Source organism: Xenopus tropicalis, chromosome 10 (genome assembly GCF_000004195.4).
Source record: "Xenopus tropicalis strain Nigerian chromosome 10, UCB_Xtro_10.0, whole genome shotgun sequence".
Classification (NCBI taxonomy): Eukaryota; Metazoa; Chordata; class Amphibia; order Anura; family Pipidae; genus Xenopus; species Xenopus tropicalis.
The window spans coordinates 7,727,732-7,740,879 of record NC_030686.2 but is presented as its reverse complement, the minus strand read 5'-3'; the positions used below and the strand labels follow the sequence as shown (position 1 = coordinate 7,740,879).

Genomic DNA, 13,148 nt, shown 5'->3' with positions numbered 1-13,148 from the left:
AACGTGTGTAACAAGTCAAAGTTTGTAATAACTGATAAAATGCCTGTGGGGCACTAAAGGGATCTTGCCCCCCCCCCATTGCTGGGATCAGAAATATTTGTATAAAATATCAGCTTTTATTTCTGCTTTGTTTTCTTGAAATAGACATCACAATACTTGTTTCTTTATTACAGATTATTCAGATTCTCAGCTACTTTTTACATAGATGGTAAGTCCTGCAATAAACCATTTAACTCCAGTACCAATAATAGGATCATATGGCTTTCAGCTGGTAGTGAAGTACCCAGACTGGGATTCAAAATAGGCCCTGGCATTCCAAGTACAGGTATGGGATCCCTTATCCGGAAACCCATTATCTAGAAAGCTCAGAATTACAGAAAGGGAATCATTGAACCATGAAATAAACCCAATAGGGCTGTTCTGCCCCAATAAGGGGTAATTATATCTTAGTTGGGATCAAGTACAGGTACTGTTTTATTATTACAAAGAAAAGGGAATCATTTAACCATGAAATAAACCCAATAGGGCTGTTCTGCCCCCAATAAGGGGTAATTATATCTTAGTTGGGATCAAGTACAGGTACTGTTTTATTATTACAGAGAAAAGGGAATCATTTAACCATTAAATAAACCCAATAGGGCTGTTCTGCCCCAATAAGGGGTAATTATATCTTAGTTGGGATCAAGTACAGGTACTGTTTTATTATTACAGAGAAAAGGGAATCATTTAACCATGAAATAAACCCAATAGGGCTGTTCTGCCCCCAATAAGGGGTAATTATATCTTAGTTGGGATCAAGTACAGGTACTGTTTTATTATTACAGAGAAAAGGGAATCATTTAACCATTAAATAAACCCAATAGGGCTGTTCTGCCCCAATAAGGGGTAATTATATCTTAGTTGGGATCAAGTACAGGTACTGTTTTATTATTACAGAGAAAAGGGAATCATTTAACCATGAAATAAACCCAATAGGGCTGTTCTGCCCCAATAAGGGGTAATTATATCTTAGTTGGGATCAAGTACAGGTACTGTTTTATTATTACAGAGAAAAGGGAATCATTTAACCATGAAATAAACCCAATAGGGCTGTTCTGCCCCCAATAAGGGGTAATTATATCTTAGTTGGGATCAAGTACAGATACTGTTTTATTATTACAGAGAAAAGGGAATCATTTAACCATTAAATAAACCCAATAGGGCTGTTCTGCCCCCAATAAGGGGTAATTATATCTTAGTTGGGATCAAGTACAGGTACTGTTTTATTATTACAGAGAAAAGGGAATCAATTTTTTGCTTATAATGGAGTCTATGGGAGATGGCCTTCCCGTAATTCTGAGCTTTCTGGATAATGGGTTTCCGGATAAGGGGTCCCATACCTGTACTTTACATTGTAGATGACTGAGAGGCAGAATAGGGAGACTAATCATTTCATTAAAAAGAAAATGTATGTTAAATTGAAGAATATTATTGTCATATCATCTTTACAGTTAGTTTACGCGTAAAATTATACTCACTTTGAAATATGTTAAAGCTGTCAGGCATGAAGGGAAGTGGAAGGCTCAAATTAAATATATAATTTATATATCTCATTTCTAGTTCAGAACCAGTAGAGACATGATTGGTTTCCCTACAGGGCAATATCATGTGGTTTATTTCCTGTAGCAAAAAAAGAGAATAAAACTACAAATCTTTTGTTTTTTTTTAATGTATTCTAGGAAACAGGAGATTCAGCCACTCAGACTCAGCTGAAATTCTCATTTTTGCCTTCATACCAAATGAGAGTTTTGCAGTAAAAGTTTGTTTTTGAAAAAAAAGACCTGTTACAAATCAGACTACACTAATTAGAGAATGTCATCAGCACTAGTGATGAGCGATAAGTCTTGTTTTGGCGCAAAATTCACAAAACCTTGGAAAAATTTGTGAAATGTTGGTACCACGTGACTTTTTTGACGCGGCCGCGCCCTTTTTTAAGCAACCGGGGCCCTTTTCGACGCGCCCATTAACTTTTTTCCTGACACGACTGCACCCTTTTTTATGTGCCCGCGCCTTTTTTGATGCAACCACAAATTTTTGCAAAACAATTCGCCAATGGCAAAATGCGGAATTTCTCTGCAAATCCATGCCTGACAAAAAAAAAATAACCAGCACAGCCTAGGATGAAGGCTTTTCTTTAGTACTTGTTGGAGTCACTCCTACCAACTCTTTTGTACCCCTAGAGCAGTGCTGTCCAACTAATGACATATAGTGGGCCAACTATTTCTTATCAGATACTTATTAGATTAAAATGTCCTACAATGAAGTCTGGGGGCTATAAAAATCCTTTGGTGGGCCATATCTGGTCCATGGGCCTCAAGTTGGACAATACTGCCCTAGAGCATGTATTTAAAAATAACATAACTAAGTATCTATGGTTGCATAAGACCACCCTTCCTTCTAACTAACCCATATATACAGTAATAGAGGAAGGAGCCCATGACATAATTGTAATCCAAAATACAATTACAGTACAACCCAGTAAACATAACTGGTATCTAAGCCAGTGATCCCCAGTGGCTCAAGGGCGACATGTTGCTCCCCAACCCCTTGGATGTTGCTCCCAGTGACCCCAAACCAGGGGCTTATTTTTTCATTTCTGGCTTGGAGGCAAGTTTAGAGGCATATAGGCCATGGGTACTGCCAAATAGAGCCTCCTGTAGGCTGCCAGTTGACAAAAAGCCAATCACAGCCTTCATTTGGCAGCCCCAGAAACCTTTAACGCTTGTGTTGCTCCCCAACTTTTTTACATTTGAATGTGGCTCACGTGTGAAAAAGTTTGGGTATCCTTGAGGCAATGAGATGCTCAGATAGGGAATACCTATACTTCTAAATATGCTACCCAAGTACCACATCTTATAAAATTTTTATCTACGGTGAGCTGAGCAGTGTAAAGCTGGCCATACACGCACCGATAATATCGTAGGAAACCTCGTTTCGTACGATATTCGGTGCGTGTATGGCAAGTCGGTGAGTCGACCAGTATCGCAGGAAGCTGCTGATATCGGTCGACTCGCCGATCAGCCAGGTCAAAAGATTTTGATCGGGCGCCATAGAAGGCGCCTGAGCAAAATCTGCCGTCAGGGCTGAATCGACAGAAGGAGGTAGAAATCCTATTGTTTCTACCTCCTTACCTGCCGTTTCAGCCCTGAAGGTTGGTGGCGAGTCTGACAATTTTTTGTGCGACTGATGGTCGCACGAAAGATCGCTGTTCGCCACGTGTGTGGCCACCTTTACTGATAGCAAGGGTGGGGCCAAAAAGATTTAGAAACAAAGGGGACTACAAAGGACATATTCCGTGGATCTTCATTACGACTGCATTTCTTTAATGGGGAAGTGTAATAAAAGTTGTAAAAACAAATTTGCATTTATAATAAAAAATATTCCTCTTTAGTCACTTATTATTTTACAATTTTTAATTGCACATAGAGCATCGTATAGGTGGGAAAGTATTCAGAGCAGAGAGTAAAGGAGAGAAAGTATTCAGAGCAGATTCATTACATGTACATATTTGTTTGACCAAGAAGACATCAAATAGTTATTTATTGCTTAGAATCAAGTCACAGCCTGGGGCAGACTTTCCGTCAGTTTGTTATAGGATCACGTGAAGGTAAAATTCAGTTCTGTTTTTGACCCGAAGACACTTCTTCTTCTTTCACAACTGTAGTGATGGTGGTGGTGATGGTGGCAGTGCCTACAGGACAGAAGAAAATAGTCTGTTGCAATAGAGCAATTAGTGACGATTACTACTGCTAGAATTGGGTATAGTGGCTAATAGGAGTGGAGTACAGAGAGGTACTGTAGTAGAAAGATAAAGAATTAAGTTATTGGAAACATCGGTCTTAGCCAGGCCAGTATTTCAAAAAGATGATAGCTTGAGGAAGCACTGGGTTTCTTGTCTCCTTTTTTGTAAACATGTTCTTGGGTATCTGACTGTCTCCCAGAAAAATCCTTCTTTCCCCGGGCTGGAGTCTGTGCAGCTCTCTTCTTTCTCCTGCTCCTCCTCCTCCTCCCATAAGAATTCATAAAACTCACTCCCCCCTCCCTTAGGAATGTGTAATCTGAGCTACCAATGGCTAGAGCTGCAGCAGGAAGCTATAAAGACCAAGCTACTACTGCTCTTTACTCAGGTATGGTAAAGCTTTCTGCAGAATAAATATAGAGTTCTAGGTGGCACTAATGTATTGAATCTATGACTTTACTTCTCCTTTAAATACCCTTCAATCAAGCCACACACTTTGTTTTGTTTCAAATGCCTTGAAAGGGACATATTGGAAATTTATAAAGCAGCAACAGTGCATAAATTGTGATTATTGTGACCCCTTCCTGTTGCAGCAACTATATACAGTATCTCCTCATTTCCTACAGCATATATATGGGGGAGGGTGGAGTTTCATAATGTTAGGGGGACATTTATCAACATTGGGATTTTTGTGGTTTAAGAGTTTTTTTTAAACCAAGACTAAACTCGTTTTCAAAAAACCAAAAATGTCTAGTAATTTATCAAAAGATCCAAACGGGAAAAGTAGAACGAAAAAAGACTTGGAAAAAACTTGACTTTTTCATATTGTTGGACAAATGCAAGTGAAAAAAACCCCAAAACCTCTAAAACCACAAAGCAAAGGAAGATTTTCCAGTAGTAAACAGGGACATCTGACGTTGACTTCTACATGATCTCAACAGCTATGGAGACGGTGTATTTTTTCATTCGAATGCGTTGCAGTTTTGGTGCATAATAGATCACAAAAAAGTATGTTTTTCCATCACAAAATCAGATTTTTGAGCAAAAAAATACAAATTGTGGAAAAAAAATCCCACCCTGGGAGGCCCATTTATCAACATTCTTGTTTTCATGGTTTTAGAGGTTTTTTAAACCACCACTAAACTCATGAATGTCTAGTCATTTATTAAAAGATCCGAATTGAAAAAGCAGGAACGAAGAGAGACCCGAAAAATAGGTGAAAACCGTGACTTTTTGTATTGGCGCACAAATGCCATCATAAAAAAAACAACAAAAACCTCTAAAACCAAAAAACAAACAAAAAGATCTTCCAGTTGTATAAAGGACACCGGCCATTGACTTATACGTGGTCTTAACGATGGCGTATTCTTTCTTTCAGATTTGTTGCAATTTTGTCTCATAATAAATGTAAAGAAAATTATGAGTGGTTTTTCGCAAAATCATATTTTGGCAGAAAAAAAATACAAAAAAAAAAATTTTTGTCAATGCCCCAATAGTGATAGACAGATTGATGGATTAGTATATACTTACCTCCACTCCCCTTTTTTGAGTCACCAATGCTGCAATTAAAAATAGTTATGTTTAATTTATTTATATTGATATCATTATTTTCAAGTACAATTATTTTAAAATAATCCAAATTATTATGGATTTTTCATATGTTTAGCTGGAAATTAGTCTGTTGGGTAAAACAACTTAGCAAATGTTTTTGGTCTAGGACAGGGATCCCCAACCTTTTTTACTCGTGAGCCACAGTCAAATGTAAAAAGACTTGGGGAGCAACACAAGCACCATAAAAGTTCATGGAGGAGCCAAATAAGGGCTATTAGGCTATTAGGCTATTAATTGGCTATTAGGGGCCTCTATGCACCCTATCAGCTTACAGGGGCTTTATTTGGTAGGAAATCTTGTTTTTATTCAACCAAAACTTGCCCCCAAGTCAGGAATTCAAAAATAACTCCCTTGTTTGGGGGCACTGAGAGCAACATCCAAGGGGTTGGGGAGCAACATGTTGCCCCTGAGCCACTGGTTGGGGATCCCCGGTCTAGAAAGTGAATCCTCTGTTTGGTGCTGGTCAACATTTTCCATGAAGAGAGCTTATTCGTAGGCTTGTACCATGTCCAGAATATGTTTAAGGACACAAGTGCCTGGGTGAACCATTGAGGCTGAACCATTTGGTCAAATTTTTTTGTACATGTAGTGGGTCAATAATACCTCAGCAGGTTGGATGATGTCATATAGTGGAGCCACATCCAGGCCCAGGGCCTTCAGTTAGACAACCCTACTCTATTCTGCCACATTCAAAAATGATGGATTCAGGTCTTTCCTACCGGTCATCCCTACTAGGAGATTCATAAACACTTGTAATTTTTTTACATTTGTTATTGCATAGTTGAATAAACTTTTTTGTTTTATTTGGGGTATTTTCAGGTAATATCCCACCACAAAGCAACTTTAGTATGCAATGTTTGGCTTGCTGCTCCTACCAGCTTATACATTTGTACTTTTTTCTAAGATTTGAGATTGCCAAATCGATGTATCTGATAAATTCACAGTTACCTGAATTCCTGGCCCTCGAGCAGCTTGTGATAGGTGGCAATCTCTGCTTCCAAATGGGATTTAATGGCTAAAAGAGATTTATGCTCTTGGTTCTGATGTTCCAGATCATATCGGAGATCATACAGCTGAGCCTCGATGCCGCCAATGATGGACTGGATGTGACTGAGCTGCATGGCGTAGCGCTCCTCGGTGTCTGCAAGAGCATCTTCTATTGCAGCTTTCTGTTGATTATGGAACATAAAATAGATTTTTAAACATCATTTAGATCATTATTAACATAATTTTCGTTTTTATAGGAGGTGTGGAGGAGTGGAGATGTGGAACGGTGCATATATGTGGGGGGGGGGGGTAATTAAATTGTCATTTTTAGATACATGTTCCTGGGGGGCTACTCTGCTCTGTAGGATTCACAGTGTTGGTTGGGTTAAATCAAATGTTGCCATGGCCTTTTTCCAATGAACCAGTCCAATTAGAACCGATTCCGGTGCCAGTGCTGCCAAGACAGTTCTAATGGCCTTCACTATGTGTGTAGCTATTCTCCTTCTTTGCAGATGTAAAGTTACTGTTTCTGGAGATGTCAACTACATGGGACAAAATACTACAACCCTCAGTTTCTGGGTAGGATGTTCAAAGTCCAGTCAATGGATTATTGGGCAGATAAATGATTTTGCTGACTTAAGGTGGCCATACACAGGCAGATTTAAGCTGCAGATTGGAACCAATTTGACAGCTTATCTGCTCTTGTATGGGGACCACCAGTGGGCCTACCCAACCAATATCTGGCCAGATGTCGATCAGGGACCGCATTGGGTCATTGATGCAGTCTTTACTCCATCGGATCCTACTCCCATCATTGTAAGGGTGCCCATACACCTTAAAGGAAAAAGAAAGGTAAAGTCACTTGGGGGTGCCAAAATGTTAGGCACCCCCAAGTGACTTTAACCGCCTACCTTTTACCCCGGGCTGGTGCCGCTGTCAGGAGAAAACAGCACCAGCCCGGGGTAGCTGCCGGCGCTTCCTCCTTCCGGCTTCGCTGCGCGCGCATGCGCAGTAGAGTGAAAAGCCGAACTTAAACATTTAAGTCAGCTTTTTCGCTCTACTGTGCATGCCCGGCCACCGGCAGTTTAGGAAGTGGAAGGCGGAAGGAGGAAGCGATGCGCTCCAGGTGCCCCGGGCTGGTGCTATTTTCTCCTAACAGGGGCACCAGCCCGGGGTACAAGGTAAGCGGTTAAAGTCACTTGGGGGTGCTTAACATTTTGGCACCCCCAAGTGACTTTGCCTTTCCTTCCCCTTTAAGATCCACTCACTTGGCAATGTCGCCAAGCGAGCGGATCTTCTCCCGATATCCCCCACCTACGGGTGGGAGATATTGGGAGAATCCAGGCTAATTCGATCGATTTGGCCCTGGGGCCAAAAGATCGAATTATTACAGCGGGTAGAGGCAAAATTGGTCCGGGGACGAGCCGATGCGGTCCCCGATCCGACTAGATTTTTTAACCTGCCCGATCGATATCTGGCTGATTTTAAGGCCAGATATTGGTCGGGAAGGCCCGTCGGTAGTGTCCATACATGGGCCGATTAGCTGCCGAATCAGTCTAAGGGACCGATATCAGCAGCTAGAATCGGCCCGTGTATGGGGACCTTAATTCTATCGTTTGGCCCATAACAGAATTCCGTTAAGTATATTGGAAAATAACTTAAAAATATTGTAGTGATTGAAAACCACAATAAGTAAGAAAGACATGATGTTTGAGCTCACCAGCAGAAGACTCACCTTACTGTACTGGGACTGCAGTTCGGCCTCCAATCCCTGCACATTACGCCTTACATCTGTGATTTCGCTCTTGCTGGTCTGCTCGGTAATGTACTCCACTTTATTCTGCAAAGATTCACTCTGGAACCAGTAACATTCAATGTCATGATCCACTGACACATAACCAGCGATATACAGTGAGTGGGATATCAAGTTTTAATAGATACTGTACCTGTGACAGATACCAAGTTTCTAAATCCCGACGGTTTTTGGACATTAGATACTCATAATTTTCCCTCATTTCACTCAGGATCTTGGTCAGATCATTCATTGGCGGTGCATCCATTTCCACATTTACGTTTCCTATCACCTGTTGGCTCTTCGCACCCATTTCCTGTTAATAAGCCAAAAATAAGAGTCACAAGCTCCATAAATACCAATAGTCTATCACACCTTGGCTATTGAACCCCACCTCTTGATGGTTTTTCTTCATATAGGTGAGCTCTTCTTTAAGATTCTCAATCTGTAGTTCCAGATCAGCCCTAGAGAGGGTCATCTCATCCAAGAGCTTGCGGAGACCATTAATATCCGTTTCTACATTCAAGCGCATTGAATGTTCATTCTCATACCTGGCAAAACAAGTAGTGTGTGTTTGTGAGTGTGTGTGTGTATAATGATATAGCTCTATATAAAGGTCCTCAACCTTTTGTTTACCAATGAGCCACAATTAAAGAAGAGGTGTGATTGGCTATTTGGCACTATGGGGACTGGCAGCCTACAGAAGGCTCTCTTTGCCTCCAAGCCAGGAATTCAAAAATAAGCACCTGCTTTGAGGCCACTGGGAGCAACATCCAAAGGGGTTGGTGAGAAACTTGTTTAAAAACAAACATCTTAGTGGTTGCTATGGGTTCATGCTCTTGGGCAAAGTTAGTGCCTTATATTACATATGGGGGATAGTGGTTCTGAGATATTTTGGAATTTAGGTTCCAAGGAATAATGCAGTACTAGAAAAGAGAAGAAGGAGGACTTATATGTTCTATCCTTACTAATTAGTCTTGGTTGAAGTTTGGCCTTCATGCTGTGCCTTAAATAATCTTTTTTACCATTGGGTGACAAAGAGCCACTAAGCCAGGGGTCCCCAAACTTTCTTACTCTTGAGCCACAGTCAAATGTAAAAAGACTTGGGGAGCAACACAAGCACCATAAAAGTTCATGGAGGAGCCAAATAAGGGCTGTGATTGGCTATTAGGCAGCCTCTATGCACCCTATCAGCTTACAGGGGCTTTATTTGGTAGGAAATCTTGTTTTTATTCAACCAAAACTTGCCCCCAAGTCAGGAATTCAAAAATAACTCCCTGGTTTGGGGGCACTGAGAGCAACATCCAAGGGGTTGGTGAGCAACATGTTACCCCTGAGCCACTGGTTGGGGATCACTGTTCTATATCAACAAGTTCCTATGTGTATAAAAATATACATACAAACAAGGACTACCTAACATTTAGGCTTTATTGGAGACAAAAATATTGACAAAAGAAACTTGCAAGGTGAGGTTCTTCCAGTATTTGCACCTGATACCCGTTTGGGTAAGTTAACAGAGGGTTGAGCTCCCCAATACTGCTATTGCTACATCTCACATCCTGGCCTCCTGGTAGACCATTTCTCTTTCCAGAGGCCCATGTTTTTCCAATGGATGAGCAAGGAGGAGTCACTCTCTTTCTTCAATAAAAGCTGCTTCTTGCTTGCACTCCATGTGAGCTTTCACCATCCTTGCAGAGTGCAACCTATGGCAATGTTCTCACCTAGCCTTATGGCTGAAACCATCTATATTAACTCACTTAAATTTAAAGTCTTCTGCTGCCAGCCTTGCATTATCCAACCCAAGAAGGACGCGATTTTTATCAATAAATGCTGCGTGGATCTGCGGTACAAAAGGAGAATCAATAGTTCAGTCAGAATAGTGACACATGGACTTGGCTTAGATTGTCTATGTCTGGTTAAACCTAGTGAGTTTGAGTCTGGTCCAACCTCAGCAGCCTCAGCAGAGGCCACAGCACATATGCTTTATACTTATGTTTTGGGGTTACACAAGCACGGAAGAAGCTTTCTAGAATCCTTGATTGTTTATTTGGGATCAAGCCTTACTGCTTGGATTGAATTTGAAAGTTGTACAGCCAGCCTGTTACCTGTTGATGAGTACTTCCTTTGAATACTGGAACCTATGGTAGGACTCTGAATTTTCAAGCCTTACTGCATTCACGTGATCCAGCAATATTTTTAGTACATACTGTATATGTCTAAATAGTAGTGATGAGCGAATCTGTCGAAAAATTCATGAAGCGCATTTGTTGCGTGATTTTTTTTTGTTGCCCGCGTCTATTTTTTGTCGCCCGCGTCTATTTTTTTGTCGCCCGTGCTTTTTGATGCGACCATGCCTTATTTGATGCAACCGCGGCCTTTTTTTAAAACGACCGCGCCCGATTTGACACCCGACAAACCAAAAATTTCCGCGCAACAAATTTTTCCGCAGCGAATTTTCACGGAAGTTTCGCAAAACAATTCGCCAATGGCAAAATACGGAAATTTGCTGTGAATCCGTGCCTGGGGAAAAAGTTCGCTTATCACTACTAAATAGTTGTTAGGTACGCAAAGTATATTGGAGATGTATGTCTCCCTGACCTTCCATAAAACTGGGGTAGAATCAACAGGAAGCATTATGGGATTGTTCATGTTACATTTTTTTATAAATACCAGGAACAAATTTCTTTATAGTATTTTTCATTTAGAAAGGACCAATCTACCATCAAACCTTCCTGTATCATTTTGCTCAGTATTGGGGGAATACCTATGTCTGCACCGTCTGTAGTATCATTCAGTACAGTCTATGACAAAATCTAAGGAGGTCTCCCTGCTATGGAGATTTCCTCTTACTGCCCTGTTGAGATGGCCACACTCCCTATGTCATTGGCTTATGCTCCTTTATTCAGGGCAACACAAGAGGAGGGCTATGAGAGGTCAGAAGTAAGGTTAGGGGCCAATGGACAATGGTAGCTAAGGCAAAGATAAAACTGCTTGATGAACCAATATATCACCAGAGAAACTGTTGTGGGGTAAGAATTGGTTGTGCATTTTGGAATATAAACTTTTTATTGTCAGTTTTTGATAAGCAAAAGATCCTTCTGCCCAACAAAACACAAGTTTACATAGAAATGAAAGAATCACTATAATCTATGATGAAGCAACCAGAGTGCTTTACAGCCAGAGTCTACAATGACCATATATGAGGGAACTGCCCATTTATTGGTGCGAATAAAAAGCAGCCTGTGATTCCAAAATCAATATAAAACTGTTAGACAAATGGGAGACATTAAAAAGATAACAACAATTTTACTGTTTCTTTGTTGCTCTTACTAAGCAAAGTCTATCAATATTGTGGTTAGGAAGGGTCATAATTCATATTTAGTCATCAATAAACCTGGTAAAAATGTCCTTTGTGAAGTAAAACAGATGGGTAATTTGCAAAGCTTTTAAAATACTTTAGGTCTTGTGCTTAAGACCTGGGAAGGTTATTTAAGATTCTTTGACTATATCTAAGATTACCCAAGGCTATTGTGATACTATTATCTACAGTTAGTATTAGTAGTTGTATATATAGTTATGTATGTGAGTGTATAGATAGGTCAGTATAGGTTGTGTGTGCTGGGTTTACTTGGATGGGTTGAACTTGATGGACTCTGGTCTTTTTTCAACCCTATGTAACTATATGTAACTACCCAATGATGCCAGCCAATATTATGTATTAATATAACATGCAAAATGTATCTTTACTTATATTATCTATATAGTTTCCATCCATTGACTATGAGTGTGAATTCTGGATGTGCAGTTATGTTCTACAGCAATAAAGGTTGTTGCCAGTCATCTCAATAGATATTGACTTAATGTACATAAACAAGAATAATGTCTTGCATCCACCACTGAAGGTAATTACGTTTTACTATAGAATACACATGTCAAAGGGAATTACATTCTTCCTCATACCTTCTGACGTAGCTCATCGATTGTTGCAAAGTATGGCAAGTAGTTCTGTTCATGCACAGTAACTGACCCCTGGTTCTCATGCCACCCATGAATCTTCTTCTCAAGGTCAGCATTGGTTTCTTCCAGACATCTGACCTTCTCTAAGTAATTGGATAAGCGGTCATTCAGATTCTGCATGGTGGATTTTTCATTCCCAGTCAGCAAGCCATCTCCATTGGTGAAAGCCAAGGATGTGCTGAAGCCAGAAGCTCCACTGCCACCAAATCCAGACAGGTCATTACTTCCCAAGGCTGAAGACGTCAGTCTAACTGTGCTTTTAGAAATCCCTGACCCTCCATAACCACCTTGAAGACCTGATGGTGCTCCATAAACACCAGTAGATAATCTGCCTACTCTAGAAGAGCTAAAGCTCATGATGAGATTGGCAGAGAAGCAAAAAGACTTCAGAAAACTCTACTGAGCTTGCAGTTGGATTGTCCGTGTCCTAAGCTGAATGAGGCTCCCTTTATTCTGTTAACTGGTGTTGTCATGACAAAGTTGTTTTTTGTTATTTTCTAATGTCCCTCCTATTTGGAGACATGCCAGATATTAAACTTTACTTAGTACAGATGCTTCTGTGACAGATGTGTATCAAGGTTTCTTTCTCTTGGATTCTCAAAAAGCCTCCTTCAGATTCAGTTCTATCCTTTAGGCTATGATTGTTATGCAAGGGCCAGCTTGCATTTATTGGAGTTCTGTCAGCTTAGACAAAGACACACACACTTCCTTGTTTGCAGAGGGACAAATAATACAAAATACAAGGGTTATGTTCTTAAGGTCAACGTCAAGATTGATGACCAAGCGCAAAGCTGAATCTTGGTTTTATCTTGTTCTTTTCATTATTCTTTGTTTGCGCATCTCTGCCAAGAGCCCATCGATGAACTTGACGGTAGAAACAGGTTCTTGAATAAACAGGCATCAACTTTTGACACTGAGAGAGATTTGTATCAGGTGGATCAGGGTTTCAAGAGAAAATGGAAT

At 40.4% G+C, this 13,148-nt stretch overlaps 1 protein-coding gene across 1 annotated transcript; it reads right to left on the bottom strand.

Moving 5' to 3' along the window:
* Positions 1 to 3,437: 3,437 nt before the first annotated feature.
* Positions 3,438 to 12,819, bottom strand: krt15.1 (keratin 15, gene 1). Its single transcript, XM_004918697.3, has 8 exons — positions 12,129 to 12,819; positions 9,926 to 10,008; positions 8,563 to 8,719; positions 8,323 to 8,484; positions 8,112 to 8,231; positions 6,338 to 6,558; positions 5,309 to 5,337; positions 3,438 to 3,730 (listed from the first exon to the last, which is right to left on the bottom strand). Exons 1-8 carry the CDS (start codon positions 12,540 to 12,542, stop codon positions 3,654 to 3,656), a joined length of 1,263 nt encoding a protein of 420 aa, XP_004918754.1. The 5' UTR covers positions 12,543 to 12,819; the 3' UTR covers positions 3,438 to 3,653.
* Positions 12,820 to 13,148: the final 329 nt, after the last annotated feature.